Source organism: Nicotiana tabacum, chromosome 2, assembly GCF_000715075.1.
Source record: "Nicotiana tabacum cultivar K326 chromosome 2, ASM71507v2, whole genome shotgun sequence".
In the NCBI taxonomy this organism is placed as follows: Eukaryota; Viridiplantae; Streptophyta; class Magnoliopsida; order Solanales; family Solanaceae; genus Nicotiana; species Nicotiana tabacum.
Window position 1 is genome coordinate 75,001,147 of NC_134081.1, and position 13,967 is coordinate 75,015,113.

Sequence of the window (13,967 nt, forward strand, 5' to 3'; positions counted from 1 at the left end):
AAAGTAAATGAGCTCAAAGATATTAATCTCTCTAAAGTTGTCTTTGTTATAATATGTGAATGTCCCTTATGCTTACAAGGATCCCCCTCTTTATAGTAGAGGGATCCTACTTTATCTATAATAAAAAATATATAGTGGAGAACCCATGATGAATTATCTTTTCCCCAATTCCTGCCAAGATTCTCTCCCTTAGTGCGGTTGCAACGGCTCTTGTTTGTGAGCTCGAGCTTGATCGGCCTTGATGCCGGTCGGTATTGCTTTTAGAGCTCAATATGGACTCGGAATCAAGTGATGATTCGAACTCGATCTCGGTTGGCCTCTGCCCCTTAAGCTCGAAATCATTTCATCATAGTTCGATTCGGACCCGAGCTCGATAATGAATTCGAACTCGGCGTTCAATCTATACCCGAAATCTGAGGCTTTGTTTGTACCACCTTCGGAACCCATTTCGATATTACGAAGTCTTTCTCTGATCCATTATGTTTTGACCTCGATCAATCGTACGAAGGCCGAAATCTATTTCGGCCGTATACAATATTAGCAGTACGAAAATTATTGTAATTTTTGGTTTTCGAAGTGTGGGACTATTTAAGTTTTCGGGGGCGCAGCGCGGGAGTGGGGGGTTAAAAAGAAAGTGGGGAAGATATAGTATGTTATTTCACTATTTATTGTTACTACGTAGTATTTTGGATAATGTGGGTTGAACTGTTGAAGTAGGATGTCTCCATTAGATTGTGGAGTTAGCTAAACAAAATATGCTACTAGTAATTTTTTTATAACGAACAACAAGGTAATTTGGTTTTGTTCATCTTAATTTCTATTTGATTTTAGGGTTTGCGAGATGTATCATCTAAAACTAAATAAATTCACATTTCAGCGAAAGCTCTAATAACCTTTACAAATCAGGAGAAAAAACTCCTCCTATGTAATGAAAATCAAATTGTGGGTTAAGGTCTTGACATATGTTTGAAGATGATACTCCCCAATCCCATCCTCTCTTCAGGTGACTATTAAAGTAAAGGACGAAGGTTTTTATCTGTAAATGAAATAAGCAAAACTTAAACTCAAATTCATGATTGCAAGCTTGAGTTCTCCTGTAGAGTTATTTTTACAATATCATTTACTTATTCATATTTACTTAAATAAAAAGAACCCTCTAGCTCTCGTCTAGATATGGTACTTGGTAAGTAACAAGAAACTTTGTTTTATAGATAAGGAAGGGCATTCTTACTTTGCTCGTGCAAAATTGGTATATTGCTTAAGAATAGCACATCACTTTAGAAATTTTGGTTCATACATAAGAGCTTTCTAACTTAGCTCATACAGAAGGATATATTAGCTAAGAATACAACAACATACCAAGTGCAATAGCACATCACATTAGCTAAGAATAGCACATCATAATAAAAACTAATAATATGTAGATAAAATTTGACAGTACAAGCAAGCATAAAGTACTAATGGGAGTCCAAATTCCAAAAGATAAAACGGAACTCCAGTTCAATTTTTTCCCACGGGAGAATAGAAAGGAACCAGACTTCAAAATGACAGTCCAACATAAAGGACCAGACTTCAACTACAAAAGTAAATAAAAATAAAAAAGGAGTTTTCCTCGCACATATAAGATCATTAGAAGAGTAATAAAAACAACACTTCTGAGTTCCCGCTTAAAATTGGAGTATAATAACAATGTACAAGTCAAAATTCTGTATATACGGAAAACTCACCCTAAAATACTAACTCTACAACTTGAAAATTGTATTCGTTTTTTTTTTGTGCTAAGTCTCTACAACAGGAAAATTCACCCAACTGATTACAGTTTTACCTAGAAAAGGTAAAACAAAAAGAGATAATAGGAGGTTGGTGCAGACTTCAATTCTACCGTACGACTTGCCTTTCCATGGATATTCCTAGGATTTGTACAGGCTTGTATATTCACCACACATGTTCATATTTTTTATCATTTACTCATCAACATCGAATTGATTACATGCAAAATCAGCCGAATGTTTGAAAGCTCAGCAGCGGGGGTTGTAGCAATACTTCTGCGGTGGTGTAATATTTGATATACTTGTTCAAAGATGGGCCGCACATGCACTGCGATCATCGGATCAGTTGGATTTATGGCAGTTAACACATCCCTCATCCAGGATAGTTTTTGGACCGTCTCTTTGCTAATATCACACGCCAACTGCTGAAGAAGTGAAAGGAGCACTCCTTGACTCAGAGGAAGAGGATTCAAGGACAAAATCCCTGGCAAATCAACCTGGTACAAGACACCAAGAAATGATCAAGACTCCACTACAGAATGCCGTCCTCAATTTGTTAGTGAAGAATACCATTCCCCCCTCCCCCCCCCCCAATTGTGTACATATCTCTAACAATTGAATGCAAGCACATATGAATTTATTACCATTAACAGAAATTTGAAATGCTTCATTTCGAGCTACAAACTTTTTCTTTGGATAGGTTCGAGATAAGAACTTTCTTCTCAGTATCGTCCCAATTTATTGGATGTCAATGTACAGCCAGGTTCGAGGTAAGAACTTTTAATAAACAAGCCAATAATATGCTCCAAAAGTAATGGCAGAACCGAGTTGTTTGTTTTGTACAAGAACACTGTCAACGTTATGATGCCCCCTCTTCCTTCTCCCTTCCCTAACTGTTTCTCTTCTCCTGGACCCTATTAATCTCCCTTTTTCCCATTAAAAAATATTCCTCAGCAACTGACCTTAAAGTACATGATAATCCTATCAGTAAGTAAATGCCAATGTAAACAGCATACCTGAGAGCATAACCACGAGACAATTGATACGTCACTTCTTTGTAACGCTGCAGTGAATGCTTCTTCATACTTGTGCTCCGCTAACAGTCTAGATAACTCTTTGGTTGGATCTGGAGGTGTCTCAATCTATTGCAGACATAAAAATATGAATGAGTACAGTAAAGCAAGACAAAAAGACAGGAAAACTTAATCAACAAATTCTTAATAGCAAAATATGAGCAGTTAATTCTTTGCTCCACCAAGGAATATAGGACGAACCTTCTCATGCAGCAATGATCCATTATTCATGTGGCTAACCAGCGGATTTGCTGACTGGGGATTTGCTCCAGAAACTGCGAGAGCAAGCAACTTTCTCTGACTATCAGCCAGCTCTCCGCTCAATGTCTGAGTCATTGACGACGCTGAATTTATGGCATCCTGAAAATTGAGTCCAATGAGTGTCTAATTCCAAAGAGGACAAGAGCTCACTAGTTTCCAGACTTCATCATTTAATCAATTTTTTATCTTTTATATCAACACATCCACCAGGTTACAAAGTAGGTCGAGGAAAGAAGAACATAAACAAAGATAGAACCACTTCCCTCTTTCCATTTTAACTATTTTAATTTAACTCTGCACGTCTATTAAGGCGATTGAAAAAAGTGATTCATCTTGTTTGCGGAACATACACTGTAATAACTAATATGAGTTGTCTTATTTGTGGAGCGGAACATGTGGTGTATTAAGTTTAATGACGTGCTTTTGGAGAATATAATATTAGAAAAAGTTGTATTGAGAAATGAGGATAGAGTAAGATGCGGTGTATTATATTCAATCCTGTGTTTTCACCTTTTTGGAGAATATGATAGTGATGTTGTATTGACAAATGAGGATGGTAAAAACTAAAAAGAGAGCATGGCTTTTTTTTTATGTTATATTAATTTGTATTGAAACTTTCCTTAACCACTTTCGGACTGCATGGTGGAAAGAAAGGCAATCATTTCCGGAGATCAGTGTATAGCTAGTAATCAGTGAGTCGTCATTCAATAAGTTGTTAATCAAAGATAAAATTGAGCAAAAACATGAAAACCTTGGGCCAAGAATATCATTGTAGAGCATTACAAGATTTAAACAACTAAACACGGGCACCCCTGAACCCACTATACCAAACTGAACCGAAAGATGGTATGAAAGAGATCAAACGAAGAAAAAGTATTTTGCTGAATTCAAAACACAGTAAGGGATAAAAAATAAGTCAACACAAGAAGTGGAGGGATTATACCCTTGGATACAACCAACCTTGCATGTGAAGGCATAATATACTTGATGTAGTATAGATAAACTAGAAGCAGAGAAATGGCAGTCTAACAAAGATTAGCAAGAAAACACAAGGATAAATAAAATTAGAAAATATACATACTCTTAGAGCAAGTGCCAACGGGGAATGCATGGACTCGAATTGCTGTTGCGCAGCAGCCGAGTGGTCAGCAATGCCTTTCTGGAATGTTAAATCTACTTGCTCAAACATTGCCTTGCATGACATCTCGAAGGCAGGGATCACTGAAGCTTCCAAAGTAGATTTCAGTGTTTCCTGCATGACAGTTCCAATGCCATTAAATAAGACACATCCAACACTGATTTGAAATGTACAATATCTCTGAATTTCTGGGGTGGCACAGAGGCAGCAGGAAGGGCAGCAAGTTGAGAGGATCAGGAAGTTAAACTCTTAGGTCCATTATGCTAGATGGAAAGATAAGCTAGAATCCGGCATTATAAAGTCATTAGGAAAAAAATGAGCAAGACAATGCGAGGAAAATGTTTTTATACCCACATTAGTGGCATTAGCTCAATAAAAAGCTACCCATGCTTACCTGCAGAGCTTGCTTGCCAGAGGTCTGGAATTGAGCTTGGATTTGTCTAGCTACAGTAGCTTCAAGTTTGGAGTTTACTGCTTTCTCCAGTTGGTTCACTGCCTTGTCACCAACTCCTCTCTGCACCATAACATTCGGTCACACCACAAACAAATCCATACAAGCAAAGGTTCAGATTTTCATATTATTAACCTGGAATGCTTCTGAAATTGCAACTGATACAGTTTTCTCAATAGTAGGGGTAATACTGCGTGCCACAGCTTGTCCAACAGCTGCTAGTTCTTTCTTCATTAATTTTTCAATCAGCCCTGGCATGTCCTTGTTTAAGCAGTTAGAGATCAAATTGGCCATTTGTTGTGTACGATCACGAAGAGACTTCTCCTGTTTTGCACACTCTTCTTGTAAACGAGCCCATAAAGCATCAGAATTGGCCTTGACAGATTTCTCCATGCTCCGTCCCAGAGCAGCCTCAAGTCTTCTTCCTTCTTTGGTCACTGGGACAGCAACCATCATTTCCATCTGCTTTTGTGTATCTTTTTGCATAGTCAGAAGCTACATGAAATAGCAAACAGAGAAAAAAGAGAACACATAAGAATAAGATCTTGACAGAACATAATTAAAATGAGGTTTTTTGTTGGATTAGTAACGTAATTAACTCAATATTTTTTTGATAACGTGTAACTGCAGTAAGGATGAAATTGTCAGCATCCTCGAATAGCTTAGCAAAACATAATCTATATTATTATAAAAGCATGAATAAAATATTGGATTACAAAAATAACATTTTTATATTAAGCATAATAACTCACAATAAAAGGACATAATCGGAATTCTAGACATTAGCTTTGTAATCCTATTAGTTTTAGGACATAATACTTCACGTTAGAAATCTACATGATTACTTTTAGGAATCCTATTAGTATAATTATTTTCGGGCATAGATATTAGCCTTGTAATCCTATTACTTTTGGGATATACTTCTTAAAAAATTCCTATTACTAATTTAATTTGAAAACGTGTTATATTGTCCAAATCCATTTAGAAACAGGAGAGCCTATATTATTATAAAAGTACGAATATAATATTGATAGACCAAAATACCCCTAAAATATTAAACAGAAGAACTCATAGGGAAAGGACATAGATGTAATAACTTAATTTTTTGGACTACAATAACTTCTATGTTAATTTTTTAAATATTTAAGATTTTAAAATTAATACAATCTGGTCTATTGAATTCTTATTAAAAATATGTAGGAAGGTTTAATAAAATCAATTTCATAAGAATACTCCATATTGGTAATACATTACCACTTTATAATATTCAATATAAACAAAAAAAGTAATGCTAAACGGACTGCATAAAGCGTTGAAATTGAGAAAAAAATTCCCACAATAATATATTATTATATTATATTTGAACTGCTTTCCTACTCAAATAATTTTTTTTATTATTAATTTTTCGTGTAATATAGAAAAATATACCAAGTTATTAAAGAACAACTAAGAAAATATTTAAGAACATAAATGTGAGAGAAAAGAAAGAAAAATGTTGGTAAGAGCCAATACCACTAATGATTTTGAAAATATAAAGATCTAAAAGTGGAATGTCATCGATCTTTTTACTCTTTGAAAATAAAATTTATGGTGGATAAAATTATAATCACGGTTAAATATTCAAACATGAGATGAACTAATATTAAGAATCTAAATCAACAGAAAATAAATTATATTTTATGTTAAAACCAAATAATTAAATCTTTCAATTAATTATTTAGCAAGGGAATCCAATTAAATTATTTTTTAAATTCATCATACGAGTAAAATTATTTTTCAAATTGAAAAAAATATATAATATTAAGAAGGACATACAAGTCTTTGAGGAAGCACAAACAAAACTAAATCCTGAAAAGAATAAGCTTTCAAGACTATATTATAAAAAATCGATCCTGGTATAGCGGGATTATCCTTTGTAGATGCCTCCGGCGGAATCGAAATAATATTCCTATGTCATGCATTACTTGCAAATGTCATATCAAGAGGCATGATATTGTTAGCAATAAGAACAAGTGGTGTACCAACAACGATTTTATTATGAGGTCGTGCAACTCACTTTAGATTTGATATACCTCTTCAAATAACTGAAATAACCATCACAAATATATCACATCAGATCAATAGTACTAAATTTATAAGGAAAGAAAAAGTGATAATATGGGATGAAGTGCTTTTGGCTAAGCGTCAGACGATCGAAACAATCGCCCAGAGTTTTAGAGATATATTGGATATCGATGAACCGTTTAGTAGAAAAGTAATAGTTTGGAAAGTGATTTCTGTCAAGTACGATCGGTAGTTCCAAAAATGACCAAAGCAAAAACTGTAAAAGCTAGCTTACCAAAATTATACTTATGACCTCAAATGAAAAATATTTAAATGACAAGAAATGTAAAAGTAAGAAAAGATCCAACACTTAGTGACTTCTTGCTTCGTGTCGGAAATGAAGAAGAACATCCAATAAAAGATGATTTGGTTCTTCTAGAACACTTGGTTATCAACCCCAATGGTAATAGTAGTACATTTAATAAGGGAAATATTTTCATCACTAGATTAAAAGACAATTTGTGCAAATTACATGATAGAAATTAAAGAGCTATCTTAGCTAGCAGAAATGAATATGTTGATCAGCTAAATAAAAGGTTGATTGCTAAGTTTTATGGTAAAAACAAAATATTATTCAGTTTTGACTCAACAGAAGATGATACCAACAATAACTACCAAGAAGAATACTTAAATACTTTAATACCAATTGGCCTTCTACCGTACATGTTTGTTGTCAAGTTTATTATTTCTTTCGTATGTTAGTATCACCATATATATAATAGACTAAGTTAAAATTGATCTTCCATTGCATATAGGTTTATGCCCGTCATGCTACTGAAAACTTAGATCCGCCGAATAGCTTATGTAATAGTACACATATGGTATATAGAAGTTTTGACAATAACGTCATACATGCAGAACTTATGATACTGGTCAATATGCTTCTAAGTATGTGTTTATCCCCGAATTCAACTTTCGTCTTCCGAAACTAAAGAATATCCTTTTAAATTTGTGTGAAAATAATTTTCAGTATGTTTATATTTTGCAGTTATAATAAATAAAGCACAAGGACAAATATCCTAAATATTGAACTATATTTACCACAACAGTAACCAAAGCATTAGAAGGAAACATATACAAAAAAACACTGTCTATAAAGAAGTGTTCAGTAAGATACCATCACATTAGATACCTTTAAACTACAATACTTAATTATCTACTTAACATGACTAAAATTGATCATTTATTTAATTAAATTTTATTGTTTCTTCATATAAATAAATATTTAAACCATCATGTGTCATTATTGACGTGCAACGCACGTTTATAGATACTAGTTTTTTGAATAGCATGAATGTTTTTCTCATACGGAGAAGAATATACAAAAAGTTCAGCTTTAACCATTTAAGCTGTTGAAGATTTGATAATGAATATTCTGATAAAGTAGTTCCAGAAGGTGAACACACAAAAAAAAAAACACCAAAAGTTTGAAACTTGAAACAATTGTTCAACAAATTTCAGGAGGATGATCAGCCAGGGCAAGGACCATTGCAAAAAAACTGTTAATTAGTAGATGGGAAAACAACCCTAACAGAAAGTAGAAATACAGCTACAGGTGGCATATCAAGCAAAGAATGAATGATAAAAATGATGAAATCAATTACTTAGTAACATGAAACAATCTAAAAGCTAATGCATGACTAAGTAACAAAACACAAAATATATATATATATATATATATATATATATATATATATATGAAAATAGATACCTTCAATAAAAGGAAAAACAAAATGAGGAAAACACTAAACTTCAGATATCCAAATACATATGCTCTTAGGACTAAAAGAAGCACCTGATTTAGCATCTCACGCATGGACAGAATTTGTGAGAAAGCAGCTTCCACAGAAGGGGTACTTGAGCTGAGACCAGCCTCATTCAAAGAATCTGTTGAATTGAAAACACTAGGCGATGATGATGACGGCCCAGATACTTGAGTATTCCTCCCCTTTTGCTTTTTCCCTTTTGCAGTGGGAGCTGGTGCTTGATGAACAGTGACTGACATTGTTGAGTCCAGATCCTTTTCAGAGGTCTCCTTTGCAGAGTCACGATCTTCCTCCAGTGTACTTGAAGGTTGCAACGGTCCCTCACTTCTGCCAGCCCCATCAAACTGCCTAGATTCCTCCACAGTATAGGTTTCAGGAGATAAAGCGCGACATTCTCGAGCCATTTCTATTCCAAGATCAGATGCTTGAGAGCAAAAGGCTTTCTCCTTATTTTCTGACACAAAAGAATGAAGTTCTTCTTGAGAGCCAACATCAGTTTTCTGACTGAATCTTGCTTCACCAACAACTTTAACATCCACCTCTACATTACGGGCGTCATTGTTAATTACAACATCCTGTATAGTCAATTCTGACTCACTTTTCTGCTCGTTAACAATGTTAACCTCAGAGGATGATCTAGCCATCAATATTTCTGAAGGAGTCACCAAATGAGTTGGGTGCTTGAACTTAACAGGGGGACTGATACCCGAGGGAACATCATTCTGTGACAGTTTAGATTCATCATTTTTAGGTTCATCATCCAAGGAAGTAACATCAGACACATTTGGAGTTGTGCCCTCCTTTTGCCGATCAACTGAATATTCAACAACTTTTGGATCCCCAACTTGCTCATTATCAGAGGTGCCACGCTCAAAGCTGTTTGATGGACCTCTAAAACCAGATAGTTTTCGAGACAATGTAGGACTCAAAGGAGGCGGAGGTGATGCAATGGGGGCAATATCACAATCACTAGTTACAGTGGGAAAAGTAGACGATTTAGTTTCTATAATGGAGGAAGCTAATTCTTGAGAGGTGGCCGATTCAGTAGGTGCAGTACTTGTAGGATGTCGAGCTGTTGGTGATATCTCAGAGCCACCTTCATGTACAGATGATTTAAGTGCAGAACTAGATAAAGGAAGCTCCTGCTGTTTACTTCTAGGGGGGTCAACAGGAGCAGATCCTTCAATGCTAGCAGCATCACGCGAAACACCGGATTCCGTCCTTTCGAAAACCACATTCTCTGTTGGAGGTGGCAAGCATTGGGATAAGTCCAAAGCATACTGCTGAATGGCCTGCGTCTGTACACAATACACCTGAACAATCTGTTCACCATTGGGCAATAGATCACTCGTCCCAGTGAAACTCAAAATTGGCATGGTAACTGTAAATCCTGCTATGTAATCCATCCGGGTTGCCACCGGGTTTGGGCCATACTCCAGATGCACAGCATATATAGCATTCTTTTTTGCGTTTGCTAGTAGAAGCAAACCTGCTTGAGATAAGGCTACAACTTGGTTAAAAAATGCCTCTCCAGCTTGAGCTTCAGCTGAACTCTTCAGCTCCAATGTCTGTGTACAGCGCCATGACTCAGCATCACTAGGAAGCAACCAGCCCTCTTCACTTGCTGATGCCCATATCTTTACCTCCCGATTAAGAGGACCCTGAACACCTTTAAATGGTCAACTCAAACTCAAGAACCACCACGAGGCAAACTCATGGGGAAGAAAAAATAGAGTTGCGATTGAAATTCTGAACAAAGAATAACTGGTCTCCAAGAATATGATTTTGTTTAGGGCAATAAATGGCATTTGAGAAACAGTTTTGAGCAAATTAGCATGGACGGCAAGTAAATGGCATCTGAGAATATGTTATTTTCTAAGAAACAAAACTACTAGTCAGAAAAAACGGTTGATGTTCTGACAAAAGGTGACCAACACAAAATGCATTAGCACATACCCCAGTGATGAGTACGATGTGATCTGGACGGTGTGGAGCAGCCAAGAAGGTAACAGAATTAACAGGGTGACCATCATGAGGCCTGAGAACTGCTATAGGAAGTGACTTCCGGTCTTCCCATATCTTTATCTGGAATCACGATAAAATCCACATGCACCAGTCAATAGAGAGCATCCAAATTTTGCCAAATAGCAATACAACAAATCAACCTTTTGCAATCAAGATCATACTTTATCCTGTTTGTTTCATTTTCAGAGTTTTAAATGGGTCCAAAACATAAAAGATAAAAAATGCATATAACCCAAGGAACTAATACATGCAAGTATCCTTGAAAAGAACAACACCTCAGAAACCAAAGGATTTTACATGCTATTCTTAGAAACTTCTAAACGTCAATTAGGAGTAAGTAGTTTTTTAAAATATCCCTGAGTACCATCTCATCAAATACAAGCAAACTTTTGTCTTTTTATGATCAGTCATCAAACACAAGCAACTTGACTCTAAAAATTTAGTGAATAACACGTTGGCGTCCGAGTTTTTGGTTGAGTTATCATTTTCACAGCGAAAACATGTGGACTTATATGAACAGTTACATAGAGGTTATGCCAAGAAACATTACATCAAGCAGTTTTTTTTTTTGAAGTAAAATATAAACATATATACACACATACACATACATTGCATCAAATAGATTAAAAGACAACAAAGAGCAAAACCCTCACGAACCGTGCCATCCACTGAAGCAGATACCAAACGCGTGGTCATCCACTGGCACATTGATAAATCAGTCACTTCTCTATCGTGGGTACCAACAAGTTGTACCCCATCAACCAACTTGTCAACAGGACACCTGAGAGGTTCCTCAGCTGAAAAAACTGAACCTTTTCCCACTTTAGTGGTATCAATTTTCAAAATGTGTCTCCCGATTCCAACCACGAGAATTTCCTATTGAAGAGAACATAAGAAAAGTTAAGCACAACATCAACAGAAGAAAACAATACCCAAATAGAGAGAGAGGTAGATACTTGTTTATGACAATGCCAACAAACACGTGGGTGCACAGATTCCCCTTCACCCACAATTTGAACAGCAATGACAATCTTTCCTGTAATTTGTGGCTTATCTTCTTCATCTGGTCCTTCGGTAATTTTCCATACATAAACCCGGCCATCAATACTCGCACTGAGACAAAACCAAATTAGAAACGTAAACTACATACTGCATAAGTATAAAGTACAAAAGTACGGAGCCCCTACCTAGCCAAGAGATGAACATCCTCTGCAAAGAAAGCCATGTCTGTGACCCTCTGAAAGAACAAACAAGGTCCCCAGATGAATAAAATATAGTCTTTTTAAGGGAAGGAGAAAGCAGATTATAAAGATCATATTTCTATAATTCTCACAAGATCAATTAGATCTATTTGAACCAAACAAGATCTAGTACCAACGGATTTATACATTATCAATCGATAAAATAACACTCACTTCAAGATATATACCACGTAATAAACAAATGCCGAAGTCATGAATAACTATTGTTTATCTAACCAGAAGTCAAGGACAACTATTTTTAGCAGCTCCAAGTATGATAGGATGGTCTTAAATTCTTAACTTGAAAGTACAATGGAAGTCTTCCAGTTGAAAGCCATAGAACCCCAAACACGTGCGGACTACAACTTTATACCTGATATCAGAGAGTGGCGATAAAGTTGAATCCTTTTTCTGTTTCTGCTTCTTTTTCTTTTTCTTGACAAAGTTCAATCTAAATGCCACGTGTTAGTATTAAGCTTATTGTCAAATCCTACGAACTGACGAAATAAAGCATATTCCTATCTCACACGCAACTGGCACATTGACTATGAATGAAATTGTGATTATCAAAACTTCTGCATAAGACCAATGTCCTTCGACAAAATTATTGTTTTTCCATAATTGAAATGCATGTCAGATAAAACACCAATCTTAAGATATTGCGCCCGGCAACTAGCATAAGCTGTAACATTCTTCCTATAAGGTTCATACAACAGATTAAAATGATTATCCCGCATTTATTAAGTAATTACAGGTAAATCTCTTGGTAAGGATTAATTGGTAATTTAGTATATATGATAATTTATCTACTACAACAGGTTAATGTAAAAATGTCTTTGCACTGTGTATTTAAGCTAAGAAATCCAACCTGCGCAAGGCCTTTAAGCAACGATCTCAAGGCAGTATTAATGTTAAGAACCCGAATAGCCCCCAATTTCAATCCATAACATATGTAAGTTTTGTTAACTGCAATTTGCCGACCCAATACAAGACCCGGATCCGACCCATACTTTGTAATAGGAGTAACCTCGAGCTGAGGCTGCACCTCGCTGGGCAACTTAACATCAATATCATACATAATGTGATCACCATTCAAATGCCGGCCTTTAGGCAACTTGCTGCTCGCCATTCTCATAGGTCCCGCGCCCGGGACATTTGGGCCAGAGGAAAATTCAGAGAGCTCTGACCCAGAAGTGGTAGGTTGTATAGGAGGGATTTCAAGAGTAGAAGGGGGAGCACTCAATAAAGCCATAAGCCTAGCACCAGGGTTAGGATTAGGATTAGGGAATTGGTGAGGACTAGTAGGTTGGGGTGGGGGTGGTTGAAGAGGGGGGGTGGGGAAAGACATGGATCTTTGCTGATGAGCAAACTGGGTGGTATCATGTTGAGGTAGTGGGGTGGTGTATTGGGGGGCTAGGTGGGGGTGATTGAATTGAGGGTGGTGGTGGTGAAATGGGGCTGCTGTTGTTTGAGGTGGATAAGGGTACACCCCTCCGGCACCGGCGCCGGCAACGGTGGGTGGAGGGTAAGAAGCGTTAGGAGGTGGGAAAGGGGAGGAAATTAAATTAGGGTTTTGATTGGGAATAGGGTTTGGTGAATTAGGGTTTGGTTTGAAGAATTTGTGCATATCGAATGGTCCTGAACCACCTGGCTGGTTTGGATTGCCAGGAGAAGAAGCCATGAGACAGTGACAACTCAACTAGAGGGAGAGATTTAGTTGTGGGGGGGAAATGGATAGATAATAGATACAGGAATACTGTACGTATAGATTTGAAGGGATTTGGATGAATCAAGAAGGAGGAGGAGGGAGGAATCGGTGTGGGGATACTTTTGAGATCCGTCCGATTAAGGGAAAGAGATGCAGACTTGGGAGCAGAGCCGCTACAGATGAGTAGTTTAGTATTCCTAGTACTTTCTTACGAGTATATTTTTGGGACTTTAATAATTTAGTGAAGATGATGGATTATGGAGTAACTTTTTGAGCGATTTTACGGTGTGACTCACACAATTGACAATAGTGGTGTGAATCTTTTTTTTATCTTAAATATTTGTGAACTCATATTTTATACATCTGGGTTCATAAAATTCTGTGACCACAAAACTGTGAGACAAAAAAGAAATCTCATATAACTAGTGTCAG

General features: G+C 36.4%; 1 protein-coding gene across 1 annotated transcript; it reads right to left on the reverse strand.

The window, feature by feature from the left end:
* Positions 1-1,632: 1,632 nt before the first annotated feature.
* LOC107794736 (enhancer of mRNA-decapping protein 4-like) lies at positions 1,633-13,753 on the reverse strand. Its single transcript, XM_075234531.1, has 12 exons — positions 12,696-13,753; positions 11,774-11,823; positions 11,543-11,699; positions 11,244-11,462; positions 10,518-10,646; positions 8,591-10,222; positions 4,828-5,187; positions 4,636-4,755; positions 4,185-4,355; positions 3,044-3,202; positions 2,786-2,911; positions 1,633-2,266 (listed from the first exon to the last, which is right to left on the reverse strand). Exons 1-12 carry the CDS (start codon positions 13,506-13,508, stop codon positions 1,961-1,963), a joined length of 4,242 nt encoding a protein of 1,413 aa, XP_075090632.1. The 5' UTR covers positions 13,509-13,753; the 3' UTR covers positions 1,633-1,960.
* Between the last annotated feature and the right edge of the window lie 214 nt (positions 13,754-13,967).

Coding starts and splice junctions, on each gene's coding strand:
- LOC107794736 (XM_075234531.1), bottom strand. CDS start 13,508: ATGGCTTCTTCTCCTGGCAATCCAAACCAGCCAGGTGGTTCAGGACCA. Junction 11,700..11,773: donor GATGTTCATCTCTTGGCTAG/GTAGGGGCTCCG, acceptor GTTTTGTCTCAG/TGCGAGTATTGATGGCCGGG. Junction 4,356..4,635: donor CTGGCAAGCAAGCTCTGCAG/GTAAGCATGGGT, acceptor ACTGTCATGCAG/GAAACACTGAAATCTACTTT.